We start from the raw sequence: 17718 nt of genomic DNA on the forward strand, positions 1-17718 counted from the left end.
AATTTTGTACCAATCAGAAGAAAATCAAAGAAGGGTCATTTTAACTAGCCAAGCAGAAAAAGAAAAGAATTAACACTTTGTACTAATCAAGTAAACAAAGGTATAAATTTGTACTGATCAGAAAAGGAGAAGAAGGATCAGCATTCTATACTTTTTGTGCCATTTATTGGGGAGTCCTATTCCTTTTGTACCAACTAGAAATGCCAGTTTCTATACCATTTTGAATTTTTTAATAACCAAAGCAATATACTTGTACTAACCAGAAAAAGCAAAAAAGAACTTTTGTACCACTCCAATTAACGAAATAATAAATTTAGGTGTTCTACGTTTTATACCCCACGAGAAAAAAATTAACATCCATTTCATTTAAATAAACAAAAGAATAAATTTTTACTAACTAGAAAAAGCGAAAAAGGACCATTTTGTACTATTTATAAAGGGATAACTTTTGAATGAGCATTTTAACTAACTCAGAATTTTATAACATTTTATAATACTCAAAAAAACGAAGGGAGTATTTAGTTTTGTACCAAGCAGAAAAAGGAATCCAGAAAATTCAAAGAGGGATCATTTTAACTAACAGAGCATTTTATCTTTTTGTGCTATTCAAATAATCGAAGGAATAAATATGAGTGGTCTATTTTATTTTTGTGCCAATAATTTACACTTTTTGTGCCATTTAAGAAATAAATAAATATATTGGAGTATCAACGAGAAAAAAGCAAAGATATGTCATTTTTAACTGGCTAAGAATTTTTTACCTTTTGTAAAATTTGTACCAAACGGAAAAAAGCAAAGAAATACCATCTTAAATAGCTCAGCATGTTATACATTTTCGTACTACTCAAACAAACGAAGCAATAAATTTGAGTGAGTTATTTACTTTTGTACCAACAAGAAATGACATTTTAACTAACTGAGAATTTTATACCTTTTGTATTATGCATTTAAAGGAAGGAATAAATTTATACCAACCAGAAAAAATGAAGAACAACAGTTTTAACTAGCTGAGCATTTTATATCAGTTTGTACTCCTCAAATAAACGAAAGAATAAATTTAAGTGACCTATTCAATTTTGTACCAATGAGAAATGCCATTTTAACTGGATCAGAATTTGAGAGGTCTAAAAAAGGTGAAGAAGGACTATTTTATATAATTTTACTACTCGAATAAACAATGGAGTATTTAGTTTTATACCACTGAGAAAAAACAAAGAATATTGTACCATTTTGGAGTATTCAAAAAAGTACCATTTTAACTAGTGTAATAAACGAAGGCATAAATATGAGTGCGATATTGAATTTTGTAACAACCAGAGGATCATTTTAACTAGTTCAATATTGTACTACCCAAATAAACGAAAAAAGGGTCATTTTATACTTTTTGTACCATTAAAAAACAGGATAACTTCAGTAGTCTAAGTTAAGAAAAGTAAAGATGATACATTTTAACAAGCTCAGCTTTTTCATACCTAATGTTGCCATGACTATAAGGAAAGGAATAAATAAATATGGGTGTTCTAACCATTTATAACAAACTTAGATTTTTATGCCTTTTTGTAATATTTGTACCAAACCGAAAAAAGCAAGGAAATGCCATTTTAAATAGCTCAGCATGTTATAACTTTTTGTGCTTTTGGTCTACCCAATTTCTTGACCATGTTGTACTATTTAAACAAACAAAGGAATAAATTTGTGTGACTTATTCACTTTTGTAGCAAGCAGAAAAATGAAAGAACTAACATTTTGTACTAATCAAATTTGGGTGGTCTATTTAGTTTTGTCCATTGTAACTAACTCAAACAAATGAAAAATAAATTTGTGTGGCTTAAGCAAATAAGGTCAATTTATACCTTTTTGTGCTATTAAAATTAAGTGACCTATTCAATTTTATACCAACTAGAAAAAATTTAAGAATGAATAAATTTTGTTTGCGGAGAAGGTCTATTTTTATGTACATTTTGTACTACTCAAATTCTATTCTATTTTGTACCAAGCAGAAAAAATGTGAAGAAGGAATAAATTTCTGTGGCTTATTTACTTTTGTATTAATGAGAAAGAAATAAAAAACACAATTTTAAATAGCGCAGAATTTCTGTACCTTTTTTGGATATTCAAATAAACGCAAAAATTAATTTGGATGGAGTATTTATTTCTCGACTAACAAGAAAAGAGCAAAGATATGCCATATTAACTAGCTGAGAATTTTATATCATCTTGTACTATTTAAACAAAACGAAGGGCTAAATTTGAGAAAGCGAACATGGACCATTTTACTCAAATTTGGATGGAGTATTTAACTTTGTATGAACCAAAAAAGGTGAAGAAGGTTCATTTTAACTAGTTTAATATTTCTGTACAATTTTGTACTACCCAAATAAACGAAAGAATAAATTTGGATAATCTATTTTTATTTTTGTACCAACCAGAGAAAAACAAAGAAAGGTCATATTCTGCTACTCAAACAAAGAAGGCCCATTATAACAAGCTCGGTATTTTTATACCATTTTGTATTACTCTAATAAATTTGGGTGGTATATTTCATTTTTTTGTAACAATCAGAAGAAAAGTTCAGAATTTTATACCTTTGTGGTGCTATTTTGTATATGTTTGTGTCATCCAGAGAACAATTTAAATTGCCTCGCCCGTCACTATATGGGTATTGACGTGTGTTTAGCGAATTAGGTTTACAAATTCAATTATAACTTAATCCATAGCAATTAGCGTACTAAAGAAAAAAGAAGAAACAGCATGCTTGGCCAATTTGAATCACAGCAGAAGAAGACATCATATCAGAGTAAGAATCAGCTCATCAAGGAGAAGAAAAGTTTCCAAAGTTCCATGTTCCATTCCATCTATAAAGAGTGCTGCAGATATTTAAACAACTTACAAATGCGTTACCTAACATTTGTATTGCTAGTGTAGTGAGGGTCTTAATGTACTGCCTATTGCTCAACGATGCAATTATATTTTTAAAACTTTCTTCCCTCGTCTAAGCTTAATTATATGAAACTTCAAATATATATTTTTGCATTTATGTATTTTATTATAATGGAATATAAGTTTATGGAGTATATTTGGAAAATAATAGAACGTACATCATGATGTTATATTAACGAATTGTTTCTTTGTATTGCTTGAAACATATTAAACACGGAGAATGCATAGAATGCTTTTATTGTAGATATATAAATAGATGTATCACATTTGAAAAAAGTTTTTTTATTTGTTTTTGCTGAAGAGCATGGAGATTGTTTATGTTTCACCTAGAGAAAAGAAATTCAGCGTGAAAACGAAAAACCTATACTGTTAATCCACCCATCTGACCCCAGATGAATTACGTGATAAAGTGAGAATCATATATCCAACACAAGAAATAGAAGAAGTGTATTATTTTAGACGCTATAATAGATATAATGATGAAATACTCCCTGAAACTGATGATGGCAGTGTTTCAAATATTAACTGTTTTGAAATGGAAGCTAATGAGTGCGATTGTAATAGTGAAAGTATTAGTGATACATGTGTTATACAATTATTTAATGAGTACACACCAAATTCAGTATTATAGTGCGAAGCATGTTCTGAACATAATGAAAATGAAAAAGATCACAACTGTTTGCTGCAGTATGATTACGAATTATTACAAAAGGTGTGGACGATCTTAATTAAACGTGAAATGAGAGAGAAAATCTATAAACTTTATATAAAGAAACATTTTAAAGGTTGCAATATTAAGAACACATATACTTTGGAGAAAAAAATTAATCTGGTATATGAATACATTACAGAGTGTGATTATTATATCAAAGTAATAGTAGAAATGTTTTTAGAGAAAGATAAACAATTATTTAATTTTGTAAATGAACACTTAGCCACTGTAGCACATGCATTTGATTGTGTAGGAATAGAACATATTAGATATAAAGTTAACTATATTATTTTATAAATGGATCAATTTGTAGTATTGTAATATTAAGAATTTAATAGATTACAAACATTGGACTCTGGCAACTGAATTATCAGTGAGAGTAATGTATTGTTTTCTTTAACAGAAATAAATAAACTCATCTGGATGACACAAAAATATACAAAATAGCACCACAAAGGTATAAAATTCTGAACTTTTCTTCTGATTGTTACAAAAAATAAAATAGACCACCCAAATTTATTAGAGTAATACAAAATGGTATAAAAATACTGAGCTTGTTATAATGGGCCTTCATTGTTTGAGTAGCAGAATACGATCTTTCTTTGTTTTTCTCTGGTTGGTACAGAAAGTAGAATTTGAATAGTACAAAACGTACATAAAAATAGACCTTCTCCGCAAACAAAATTTATTTATTCTTAATTTTTTTCTACTTGGTATAAAATTGAATAGGTCACTCAATTTTAATAGCATAAAAAGGTATAAATTGACCTTATTTGCTTAAGCCACTCAAATTTATTCTTTCGTTTGTTTGACTTAGTTACAATGGACAAAACTAAATAGACCACCCAAATTTGATTAGTACAAAATGTTAGTTCTTTCCTTTTTCTGCTTGTTACAAAAGTGAATAGGTCACACAAATTTATTCCTTTGTTCGTTTAAATAGTACAACATGGTCAAGAAATTGGGTAGACCAGAAGCTCAAAGGTTATAACATGCTCAGCTATTTAAAATGGTATTTCCTTGCTTTTTTCGGTTTGGTACAAATATTACAAAAAGGCACAAAAATCTAAGTTTGTTATAAATGGTTAGAACACCCATATTTATTTATTCATTTCCTTATAGTCATGGCAACATTAGGTATGAAAAAGCTGAGCTATATAAAATGTATCATCTTTACTTTTTTTAACTTAGACTACTCAAGTTATCCTCAGTTTTTAATGTTACAAAAGAGTATAAAATGACCCTTCTTTCGTTTATTTGGGTAGTACAAAATTGAACTAGTTAAAATGATCCTCTGGTTGTTACAAAATTCAATATCGCACTCATATTTATGCCTTCGTTTATTAGACTAGTTAAAATGGTCCTTTTTTGTTGAAATAATACAAAATGGTATAAAATACTCAGCTAGTTAAAATGGTCCTTTTTAGAGTTGACACAAATTATAAGCTCTTTGTTAATTTGAATACTCCCAAATGGTACAATATTCTTTGATTTTTTCTCGGTGGTATAAAACTAAATACTCCATTGTTTATTTGAGTAGTGAAATTATATAAAATAGTACTTCACCTTTTTTAGACAACTCAAATTCTGGGCCAGCTAAATGGCATTTCTCCTTGGTACAAAATGAATACCTCACTTAAATTTATTCTTTCGTTTATTTGAAGAGTACAAAATGATATAAAGTACTCAGCTAGTTAAAATAGTTCTTCATTTTTTCTGGTTGATATAAATTTATTCCTTCCTTTAAATGCATAATACAAAAGGTATAAAATTCTCAGTTAGTTAAAATGTCATTTCTCGTTGGTACAAAAGTATAAAGGTCACTCAAATTTATTGCTTCGTTTTTTTAGTAGTACGAAAATGTATAACATGCCGAGCTATTTAAAATGGTATTTCTTTGCTTTTTCCGTTTGGTACAAATGTTACAAAAGGTAAAAAATTCTAAGCCAGTTAAAAATGGCATATCTTTGCTTTTTCTCGTTGATACTCCAATATATTTATTCATTTCTTAAATGGCTCAAAAAGTATAAAATATTGGCACAAAAATAAAATAGACCACTCAAATTTATTCCTTCGGTTATTTGAATAGCACAAAAAGATAAAATGCTGAGTTAGTTAAAATGATCCTTCCTCGCCTTTTCTGGATTCCTTTTTCTACCTGGTACAAAACTAAATACTCCCTTCGTTTATTTGAGTATTATAAAATGTTATAAAATTCTGAGTTAGTTAAAATGCTCATCCAAAGTTATCCCTCCGTAAATAGTACAAAATGATCCTTTTCCCCATTTTCTGGTTGGTACAAATTTATTCTTTTGTTTATTTAAATAAAATGGATGTTAATTTTTTTCTCGTTTGGTATAAAACGTAGAACACCTAAATTTATTATTTCGTTAATTGGAGTGATACAAAAGTTCTTTTTTTGCTTTTTCTGGTTAATACAAGTATATTGCTTTGTTTATTAAAAAATTCAAAATGGTATAAAAACTGGCATTTCTCGTTGGTACAAAAGGAATAGGACTCCCCAATAAATGGCACAAAAAGTATAGAATGCTGATCCTTCTTCTCCTTTTCTGATCAGTACAAATTTATACCTTTGTTTACTTGATTAGTACAAAGTGTTAATTCTTTCCTTTTTCTGCTTGGCTAGTTAAAATGACCCTTTGATTTTCTTCTGATTGGTACAAAAATAAAAATAGATTATCCAAATTTATTCTTTCGTTTATTTGGGTAGTACAAAATTGTACAGAAATATTAAACTAGTTAAAATGAACCTTCTTCACATTTTTTTGGTTCATACAAAGCTAAATACTCCATCCAAATTTGAGTAAAATGGTCTATGTTCGCTTTCTCAAATTTAGCCCTTCGTTTTGTTTAAATAGTACAAGATGATATAAAATTCTCAGCTAGTTAATATGGCATATCTTTGCTCTTTTCTTGTTAGTCGAGAAATAAATACTCCATCCAAATTAATTTTTGCGTTTATTTGAATATCCAAAAAAGGTACAGAAATTCTGCGCTATTTAAAATTGTGTTTTTTTATTTCTTTCTCATTAATACAAAAGTAAATAAGCCACAGAAATTTATTCCTTCTTCACATTTTTTCTGCTTGGTACAAAATTGATCACACAAATTTACTAAATGAGGAAACGTTATCTCAGTATGTTTACGAGATTGACCTTTGACCTAGATGGTCATTATTTTGAAACTTCTAGTAGTTGATTACCAATTACTAACTGTGGAAACAGCACCTCTATATTTAGCTCCCTTTTCGAGTTATTAGGTTTTAAGTATTTTGACCTTTGACCTCGATGGTCATTATTTTGGAACTTGTAGCAGTCGATGACCAATTGCTAACTGTGGAAACGCCATCTCAATATTTGGCTCCGTTTTCGAGTTATTAGGTTTTAATTATTTTGACCTTTGACCTCGATGGTTATTATTTTGGAACTTGTAGTAGTTGATTACCAATTACTAACGATGGAAATCGCCCCTCAATATGTCTCCATTTTCGAGTTATTTTGTTTTAAGTATTTTGATCTTTGACCTCGATGGTCAACACTTTTGGGACATGTGGTCTTTGATGACCAATTACTAAATGTGGAAACACCACCTCAATATGTTGCTTCGTTTTCGAGTTATTAGGTTTAAAGCATGTTGACCTTTGACCTCGATGGTCGTTATTTTGGAACTTGTAGTAGTTGATGACCAATTACTAACTGTGGATACAGCACTTCAATATGTCTCTATTTTCGAGTTATTAGGTCTTAAGTATTTTGATCTTTGACATCGATGATCAACACTTTTGAGACATGTGGTCTTTGATGACCTATTACTAAATGTGTCTCCGTTTTTGAGTTTGACCTCTGTTCTCGATGGTCAGTAATTTGGGGACATGCTTGTGTCATTTCTGCTATGTTAAATTAGTGGTTGGGAACGAATGTTTTTATGTAATCAATGCTATGTTTCGTGGTGTTATGTTTTTTTTTATCTGCTATGTTGAAATAGGGGTTGAAAAAGTGATCATACGAGTACACCCCTGCTATGTTTCGTAGTCTTATGTATTATCTGCTATGCTATGTGTTCATAATCTCCATGTATTCTCTGCTATGATAAAATGTTCAAATAGGGGTGGAACGAATCTTATGTATTATGTGCTCTGCTGTGTGTTCGTAATCTTATGTATTATCTGCTATGTTAAAATAGGGGTTGAAAAAGTTATCATGAAAGAAAACGAGTCTTATGTGTTATCTGCTGTTCTATGTGCTCGTAATTAAAATAGGGGTTGAAAAATATGCTCATAAAAGGGAACGAGTTCACCCCTAAAAGAACTATGTTTAATCTTCGCTATGTTTCATAGTATCTGTTATGTTAAAATAGGGATTGGAAAATAAGCCATACTCTTGTATTAGCTCTGTTATGTTACATAGTCTTACGTAATATGTACTATGTTCAAATAGACGTTGAAACGAATACACCCTTGCTATGTTATGGAGTCTTCTTCTCTTCTATGTAAGTGTTCGTTGTCTTATGTGTTATCTTCTCTTCTATGTGTTCGTAATCTTATGTGTTATCTGCTCTTCTATGTGTTCGTAATTTTATGTGTTATCTGCTACGTTAAAATAGGGGTTGGAAAAGTGCTCATAAAAGGGAACGAGTTCACCCCTTAAAAAGTGCTCATAAAAGGGAATGAATCTTATGTATTATCTTCTCTGCTGTGTGTTCGTAATCTTATGTATTATCTGCTATGTTCAAATAGGGTCATTTTATAACGGGTACACTTGGCCGCGTGGCTTTCTGGCTCGGGCCTTTTGTTTGGAGCCCCATTTCACCCGGGTCCATTTGACACAGGGGGCTTTTCAGCCGGGCCCATTTGGCGCTTGGTCGTTTTGACTCGGGCCCTGCTTTTGCGGGACGCATTTGTCTCCGGTCTTTTTGTCATGGGACCCTTTTGACTCGGATCCATTTGACGCAGGGCCCATTTGACTCTGGACATTTTGTCGCGGAGACCTTTCGTCGCGGGACTTTTTGACTCGGCAATTTGTTTCGGGGCCCCTTTTGACTCGGGCCTTTCTGTCCTCGCCTTTTGTATGTTCCTTCTGACATGGAACCGTATATATATATATATATATATATATATATATATATATGTATATATATATATATATATATATATATATATATATATATATATAAAACGCAGCAGCTGAAATGCCTGAGGCAGGGGCGGGTATAAGTAAATTGATGATCCAGGTCGCCGTAAATTTAGTTACGCCACTTTTCATATCTTTTTCCTTCTCTTCTCTCTACATCATATCTGGAGATAAATGTTCTCACTAATAGGCTACAGCGGATATTTTCAAAAGTAAGACGATATACCCTATGAATGATAAACGTTACGACTTTTAATATATATAGGGCAATAAATTGAAAACTCTATATCGGTCTTCCTGCCCCCATATAAAAAAAATCTTGCGGGCGTTTGTGCTTGTGATGTTGCTTAGTTACTGTATTATATTTTACTATACAAAGAATACATATTTCTGTGTTTTATTTAATAAGAGCCTTATTTACATTTATTACGGCTCTTGCTTTACGATACCGAAACATACTCACGTTTAGTGTAATTAGTTTCCATTCTACAATAAGGGAAGTGAGGCGAATGAAATAATTCATGCACGCATTTAGACTTCGAAAAGTGTACTGCGAATATGTCGTAGTAAATTTCTGAAGAGTGAAAAGCGCTAGTGCCAGTTGTTAGTACTTATTAACTTAACATATAAGACAATAAATTGAAAAACTGAGAATTTCGAATCTTTTCAGAGATGACAGTACGCTGATGCTTCAAATCTATGCCTTTGCTCGCTATACTTACGTTCTTTCCCTAGTCAAAATAAGAACAGTTTAAAATTAATGACAATTTCTTATGCAACCATTCCTTCCTTGGAGTACTGAGCGGTCATATACCCGTCACGACGATGTAAAGGCACTTTTGGCGACGAGGATACATTCATGTTAAAACTGTCGTTTCCAAATTCTACACCCCTCAATTGAGTAAAACTCTTACCATCTTTCGGGTAAAGGATGAAACTATTTTTCTTCACAGAGTTAAACCATTGTTTATTTAAAGTTAGAAGTTGGATTAGCTTTCTTTCGAAATCAAATTTTTTCTTTATTCATTAGTGGTTTACCAAGTTATTAGACAAAAACAAAGCTTATCATTATTTATCCCAGTGAACACGATTATTATAAGGGATACTAGGACAAGAATGTATTGCACAATATTATAGACCAATGTCCATAGTTCTTCGACTCAGAAGAGTTCATTCAGACAAAAATGATCAATCATAGGAATGCAGAAATAAAGACAATGTCACAATAACATATAATATAATTCAAATAATTCTGAAGTAGGTATTGTCTTATTATGGTGAGAGGCTACGAAGAAAATCACAAATTTAAGAATTAATACAATTATATAGATTCAACACCGCTTATCTTCAATTTTGTTGAATTTAAGTTTCTTATACCATTGGAATCAGCATAGGATAGTGCACAATCTGGTTAAGCACTGCACCTATATCACGATAAATTGCTCTGTTGTTTCCTGCAAGGTAATACCGCCTATAATGAGGCTAAAGCTAGTTTCTAAACAATTTTTCTCTCTCTCCTTGCTGAAATATTACGTGGTATTGAATCTCAGACGACTATGTATATGTATAGGGGAGAGTAGTACGCAGAGGATCAATTGTTAAAACTTTCAGCATAAATCCGTTTAAGCTGAATTCCATTAAATCCAGTAATAAGTATGATTGCAAATGTTTTTTTCTAGGAAAAGTAGTTTTTTCATTCTTGGACCCCTCTTTCCATCTTTTTCTTATTCTTTATGGTCCCCAGGAGCCTGTGGGTACTCCCGCACGGCAAGGTCTACGAGGTCCTTAGTACGCCTCTGTGCCCGTTCCATACATGACAAATTAATTAAGGGGACAATATTGACAAATCTCAAAGCCATACTAATAAATATCATTCCTAGGGTCCCTAATAGTAGACATTTTTACTGAGATGGGCCCAAAACTCGTTTTTGTTTCATTTCCCTTTTGTGTGCTGTTTTCTTCATGTAATGTAGTGAACCTGTTTGATTTCATGTTCGTATCGTATATGGACTAAGGAAATTTTGCCTTAAAATGGGCCCTCCTCGAGCGACGGGGGGCTTCACCGGGGAGCAGTTTCCCCCCTGCCCTCACAAGTTACTGCTCTGCTTTTTAGACAACTCAATTGATATCTTGTCTAGAGAATTATTAGTTCCGGATATTTAAAACTAGTAGTTCAACTATTTATAGACCACATAATAACATAAACGATTTGTTATTAAAAATGGAGAATACAGCATTGACTCTGTTAATTGAATTATATGCCTAATTATGCACTATGGCGCGAAAAAATATTAGTCTAAATCGACATCATTACTCTGAAATTTCAAAAGATTAGCTGATATCAATTCCCTGGAAGTCCACCGGAAACCTGATATAAGCAGACAGTCATTTATTCTTCACAAGATGCTTTGGAAGCACCTTTACTACGCAAGTATTATGTATGGGTGAAATACCTAGTTTATTTGGTTGGACGAAACTTCCATGCATCTTCTCACTTCTCTTTAAAAACGAAATCTTAAAATTTCCTCATCGTCTTTCTCTTTCACGATTTGACCAACGTAATATATCCGTAAATGAAATATTACAAGAACCTAATTCCCAGGTTAAGTTTCTCTGATTTTGTTCCAAATTATCATTAATAGTAGTTTCTGTCTCTAACGTAACATCGTCATATGAAGAATCTTGTAATACAATTGGCTGAAAATCATCACTCTACTTTGAACTATCGCTTTTCTTACCTTTCTCCAGGATGGCTCGTCTTACTTTTCTTGGTTTCTGTTTCGAATTTCCGCTGAGTTTGGACTAATTACTGGCTTTCTCTTCATGAAGTTTAACACTTTCCGGAGTGTCTGTTAAGATACAGCTTCTGCCTTTCGTTCGAGGATGTTTCTTTTCTCATGGTAAAACTTTGGGATATCCACGAACTTCTTCAGGTGACACAAAACCACGGTTTCTTTTGTAAAAAAAAAGAAAAAAGTATTTTCTCTTGGGTCTGCATCTATATTTTCTACCTCTTGAGTTGGAGTATTGCTGCTTGAGAAAGGTGCATTAACTAGTCGTTCTGTGTGATTTGGCTACTAAAAGATCGAGACTAAAAGATCGAATGTCTGAAAATACATTTTGATCGCAAGGAAATATTCCGATCTTTCTGAAATCTGCTTATGTTAGTTGAAATCACTGCGCGTGTAAACGCTACTCCCAAGTACTACTCATGCTGTCATGAGTACTCCTGGATTTTGTAACAACCGGGTATCCACAGCACCATTGTAATATGCCTTCAATGGTCCGAACACATCCAACGGTTGCATTTTATTGTTAGAATATGGTGTAAGAGTCAAGATATGTACTCCAGGTTCTTTTGCTGTGTGGAGAGTGAAAAAGAAATTTGCAAGACAAACTGCAACATATTGAGATGTTCTCAGGAACGGCTACCTTTTCTCTATGCGTAATCAGATTCACATACAACTAAAACAATGTATTATTTTTCATTTTCTTCTAACCAATTTAAGTTGCTTCCCAAAACATTTAACAACTCTCCACTCCCATACTTTTTTGTAGCAGTTCTTTAATTCTTCATAAAATCACATTAAATTCTGGCGTAATGATGACCACTACAATGAGACGGATATGCCTCAGGAAATTACGTAATTCTTTCCCAGAGAATGCCTTTAAGTGATGTTTGCAAGACTAATAAGGTACTTTGATAGAACATATAAATTAAGATTATCACCTACTTACGATTCAGTAACTGCATCAATATTCTCAATTATAAAATTAAGTGCCAATCCAGGTACATCATCGTTGGCAATAATTGCAGAAAAGAATGCAAGAAAATCAATAATGGACGGATCAACAATAGACTGTTTCAAAACGCTGAAAAGAATAGGTATACATAAACTTGGCATGTGACATTAAATATTATTTTCTAAGGTAATTTTTAATATTTGATAATCTTTACCTTTATAATACATAATTATTAAATTAGAAAAGGAAATATACTAAAGGTGAACTTTCATTATCTAATATTTAGGAAAAATCATGCGAAAATTTGCTACAATTAAATGTTACGGTTAACTCGATTACGTCGATAAATTAAAAAACACATAGAGTATGTATACAATATATATATAGATAGATAGATAGATAGATAGATAGATAGATAGATAGATAGATAGATAGATAGATAGATAGATAGATAGATAGATAGATAGATAGATAGATAGATAGATAGATAGATAGATAGATTATATATAAGAGAGTCTAGTATCCCTTACCCAAAGCAAGACCTGAAATGACGCTGTTAATCTGCATCTCTATCTTGAAAAATAGAATATACGTAATAGGACACATTATGTTTCTCACGTAATTAATGTGACACAAAAATTATCTTTGTTTTATACTTAGATTGAGAAGTTACTAAATTCTAAAAATTTTAATTCCATACTATTTCGTTTATTTTGATACACTTTGAACTTTAATAATTATAGTACGAAGGAAGTTGACTTTGAAAAGCTGCAAAATTTATGAAAGGTATTGAATGCTAATACTTAAAATGGGTTTTATTGATATTACTGATCAGCCTGTATCGAGGCAATACGCACAATGTTTGATTGAATCTGTGGTACTATGTTTTAATCATACTCTCGAAACTTTATTATACCAACTGATGATGATTCGAAATATGATTTTCAAAGTAATAAAGCTATCTTCTAAGATAGTATTTTATTTCGTACAGAAGGTAATATTCACAAAGTTATATATTTGCCCAAGTTTGAGTATCTTTCCATGTGAAATATATAATGATATACCTTGGCAAATACGAGTATGTATATAATCATATACGAGTATACTTCGAAAGTGCGAAAAAGCACTAAGATTGTGTTCACATATTTGGGCTTGGAAAATCCATGCTTTGATGTACTGGGTCCGTGAAGTTCAGCTTGTGACTGCTGAAATATGCAATTGTTCAGGTATACTATTGCACTTTTTGCAGCCTTTGAATAGGTTGTGTAATTCGAGTGACATAATCTATTACAGAACTTGCTCATAAGTTGTTTTTCGTTCTTAAATGCGAGAATTTCCGGTTCTGAATTATACATATTGTTTCAAAATATATTGTATCGTTTCAAAAGATAACAACTGATATTATCCCTAACAACAACTGTTCGTTTTTCTATAAAGTACATAGTATTAATATTTCCGAGTGTCTTGCTTCATTCTATAAAAAGGTTAATAGTCTTTTTTCAAAACCGTGACAGAATAATCGCATGCACTTTAATTTAAAGATATTATCCTGAGCCAAAAAGCGACAAATAATCTTTCGAAGATTGTAAGTTGAAATTCCTATTTTACTTTTAATGGAAAAACAGGAGTGTTACCTCATCATAAAATTGAAGATCTTTCAAAATGTACCTTCAGCACCAATTTTTATCTTTCCATTTTCGTATGATTTATAAAATTATTTTCAATCCGATGAAGGTTGCGGAATGTTTAGAGATTATTGTAATATGGAACTTCAAAAACAAAATCCTCACACAGGTTAACTACAAATTCTCCATGTGAATAATGATATCTACGTAATAAGTACCTTTAAATTTATTTCCCATCAGTAAATTTAAACTACATTCAATTTTTAACTTATGATTGGAAACTTATCTAAGCTACTTTAGTTCAAATTAACATACTGATATTATAAAACCAGTTGAGTAGAAAAGTGGTAAGACGTATCAACATAACGTCAGTCTAAAATTGTATGCTTGCATCATATGAGTAGTATATTCTATAGCAATGTAATTTTTCTGCTTGAATTCACTCAAGAATAGTGAGGTTATCATAAGTGAATTCAACCTCAACTGTAAGTTCACTGGTAGGAGTAATGTTAAAACAAATCGATTTTTCATCATATTTTACCTAATCTAAATTACGAATAGCATTATATGGCAACTTTGGTAAAACAGTTTCTATTGAAGCAAAATGCTCCACGTAGTTTCCTTAAGACTAAAGTTATTTCATTGCTTAAAATTGAAGCCAATCAACGATTATTTGGTAGTCCATTAACTTTTAAAGTAGACATGTTATACAATAAGAGCACTGAAATTTATTACATTTGTATAAAACATGCAGAGTGTCAAATTTGACGTTCATCAGTCACTCTTTTGCTCTGGACTGAACTTGATTACGTACAAGGAGCCCACCTAAATGTAAAGCATGTCCCACAATAACTTTCGTTCGAAAAATTAAATTTACCTTAAAAATTGGAATGTTTTTTTTTAGTATCGAACAAAAATAAAGTGATGACTATACATATCGGTAACGTGCCTTAAGATAACTTCTATTCTATTCTATAGCGTACATAAAGCTATTCTTTTCATTAAACGCAGTATTCTACTTCTGAAGCTTAGGAGGATTCTGAGTTGTAATCAGTTAAGTATTATGGTATACATTCTACTCAAGGAGCAAATAGAAACGCGCTTTGGTCGCATATATGGACACTAATTTAGTCAACAAAGAACGTGCTGTAGTGAAATGTAAATCGGCTTCCTTGGTTATCACAAAAAGTCCAACTATAATTAGAAACGTACGTGGTAAAAAGTTACCTTCGTTACTTCTTTTAAGGAGGTCAGGTCAAAAGATGAGATATTAATGCATTTACTGTGTTTTATACTAAGGTATATACTGACCTGTACAAAAGAGTTTCGTTTCGTGAAGAACCTAATACGGAATTCCAAAGTTCCCAGTCACTGAGTTGCTCATCGTTTAAGTAAAGCTGATATGCAAAATTCCATTCTTCATTTCCTCCTTCTCTAACCGCTGTTTTATAAATGGTTTCTCTATAATTTGGAGAAATTCTGCAACAGACAGAGAAAATGCAATATGACCATATAAGTATTTCATTAGTTCCAAAATAAATTATGTAACTAGTAACATTGGGCTCAAACTTAAAAACATTTGAGACTTTAACCTAAAATTATTTCTTTTTCACTCTTCCCAGTTAAAACTAGTCATTTGCTCCCTCGATGTAAGAAATTAGTCAGTAGGGTGATTATACTTTTCATAATATTCCTGAATGACCTTTCTGTTTGTATTAAGACCTCACATACCTCTACTCTGTGCAGATAATCTAAAATTATATAGAAAAATTATAACAGCACACGACTGTGTTAGCTTGCAAGAAGATCTACACAGAACAAATGAGTGGTGCAAATGCAATTTGTTAAACATAAATACAAAATTGTGTCCATTACTAAGGAGCAGAATGTCTTTAAATTTCTATATACGATAGTTGGTAAACAAACAAAAGGGGAGAAAACTGCCAAAGATCTGGGCGTAATACATGTAGCAAACTATGGTTTCAGCATCATAAAAATCAAATTATAAATGAAGTATACAGGAATCTTAGATTAATTTTCAGAATGGGGACTAAATTGAATAAGTCGAATGCTTTACTGAAATTATATTTTCCATTTGTTAGATAAAAATAGAATACGTCTATTATATGGACTCCCTACACGAAGGAAGGCTATATTAGAATATAAAGAGTTCAGAGTAAATACAGGGTTTTCATAAAGATGGACGGATTTAATTCGCTTATAATTTACATAAAAATGCTCATATTGAAATCAAATAAAGTGCAAACGGTAGCGGAAGGATTAAATTTTTACCTGTAATCTGCATCAGCTCAGTTCATTCACCACCACACCTCCAACTGGGCGCCATTTACGTCCACGCATTCGCGTAGGCGGCGCTGGAATCCACTCACAGAGATCCGCCGTGTTTGATCCGAAATGCCAGCCAAGAAGCCCTGATTTTGTCCTTTAAGTTCTCCAAACCACTTCGCTTCTTTGCATAAACTTCCGTTTTCACATGACCCCAAAGCAAGGGGGTAATTTCGGGTGATCTTGGCGGCCAAGCGGTCGGGCCACCGCCGCCAATCCATCGGTTAGGGAATTTCTCGTCAAGGAACTGTCTCACCTTGATTGCATAGTGATGGGGTGCCTCGTCCTGTTGGAACACGATGTCGTTCTGGATTCCACATGCCTCCAGTTCCGGAATAAGGTATTTCTGCAACATATCCAGGTACAAATCTCCATCCACGGTCTCCTCTTCAAAAAAGAACGGTCCAATGAGATGATCATAGGACACAGCGCACTAAACGTTCACTTTAGGGCTATCTCTCTCATGTGTCTCAAATTCCTTTGGGTTTTCCGTGCCCCAAACGCAACAGTTGTGTCGGTTAACCTTCTCGGAGACATGGAAGGTTGCCTCATCTGAGAACTTGATGGCTGAAAGGAGAACGTCGCCATGTTCCAACTGCTTGAGCATGGCGTCACACAAGTTGAACCGGATGTCCAAATCTTCATCATGCAGATCCTGGACTATCTTGATTTTGTAACCTTTGGCCTTGATCGTCTTCTTGGCTATCTTAAATACGGTTGTCTGTGGAATTCCGAGTTCCATGGCCGTGTAGGAATCGACTTCTGTGGGCTGTTGATGATGCTTTCTCTTACCCTCCTCACTGTTGCAGGCGATGTTGGCGGCCTCCCACTTCGAGGACGGTCCAGGACGCTTCCTGCCTCCAAGAACTTAGCATGCCACTTTCGGATTGCAATCTCAGTCGGTGCCGGCATTTTGAACTCTTTGGTGAACTTTCGACACACCAGAATTGGTGATTTTAGCTCTGCGTACCACAGAACACATTGCGCTTTCTCTTTCACCGACGCCATCTTTGATACGATAAAAAATAGTCTTCTCAGAGGATGTTTTCATTTATTTATTTCTTTAAAAGACACACACACCAATACAGCTTACAACTTACTTTTAACAGTCAACATTGAAACAACAATGAAAACAACAATGGATGGAATTTGGTAAGAAACTGACCTTGCCCTCCCTCTCTCAACGTGTTCAGAGTTGCCG

General features: G+C 32.7%; 1 protein-coding gene across 1 annotated transcript in view; it reads right to left on the reverse strand.

The window, feature by feature from the left end:
- Nucleotides 1–17718, reverse strand: part of LOC145678646 (aminopeptidase N-like) — a 39733-nt gene that overhangs the window by 19104 nt on the left and 2911 nt on the right. Inside the window, exons 2-3 of the mRNA XM_081749012.1 lie at nucleotides 15483–15650; nucleotides 12541–12675 (exon numbers count right to left, since the gene is read on the reverse strand). Of these exons, the coding sequence (XP_081605138.1) occupies nucleotides 12541–12675; nucleotides 15483–15650 (303 nt within the window). The remainder of the gene's footprint in view (nucleotides 1–12540; nucleotides 12676–15482; nucleotides 15651–17718) is intronic.

Source organism: Thermobia domestica, chromosome 2 (assembly GCF_964235325.1).
Source record: "Thermobia domestica chromosome 2, izTheDome1.hap1.1, whole genome shotgun sequence".
Taxonomy (NCBI): domain Eukaryota; kingdom Metazoa; phylum Arthropoda; class Insecta; order Zygentoma; family Lepismatidae; genus Thermobia; species Thermobia domestica.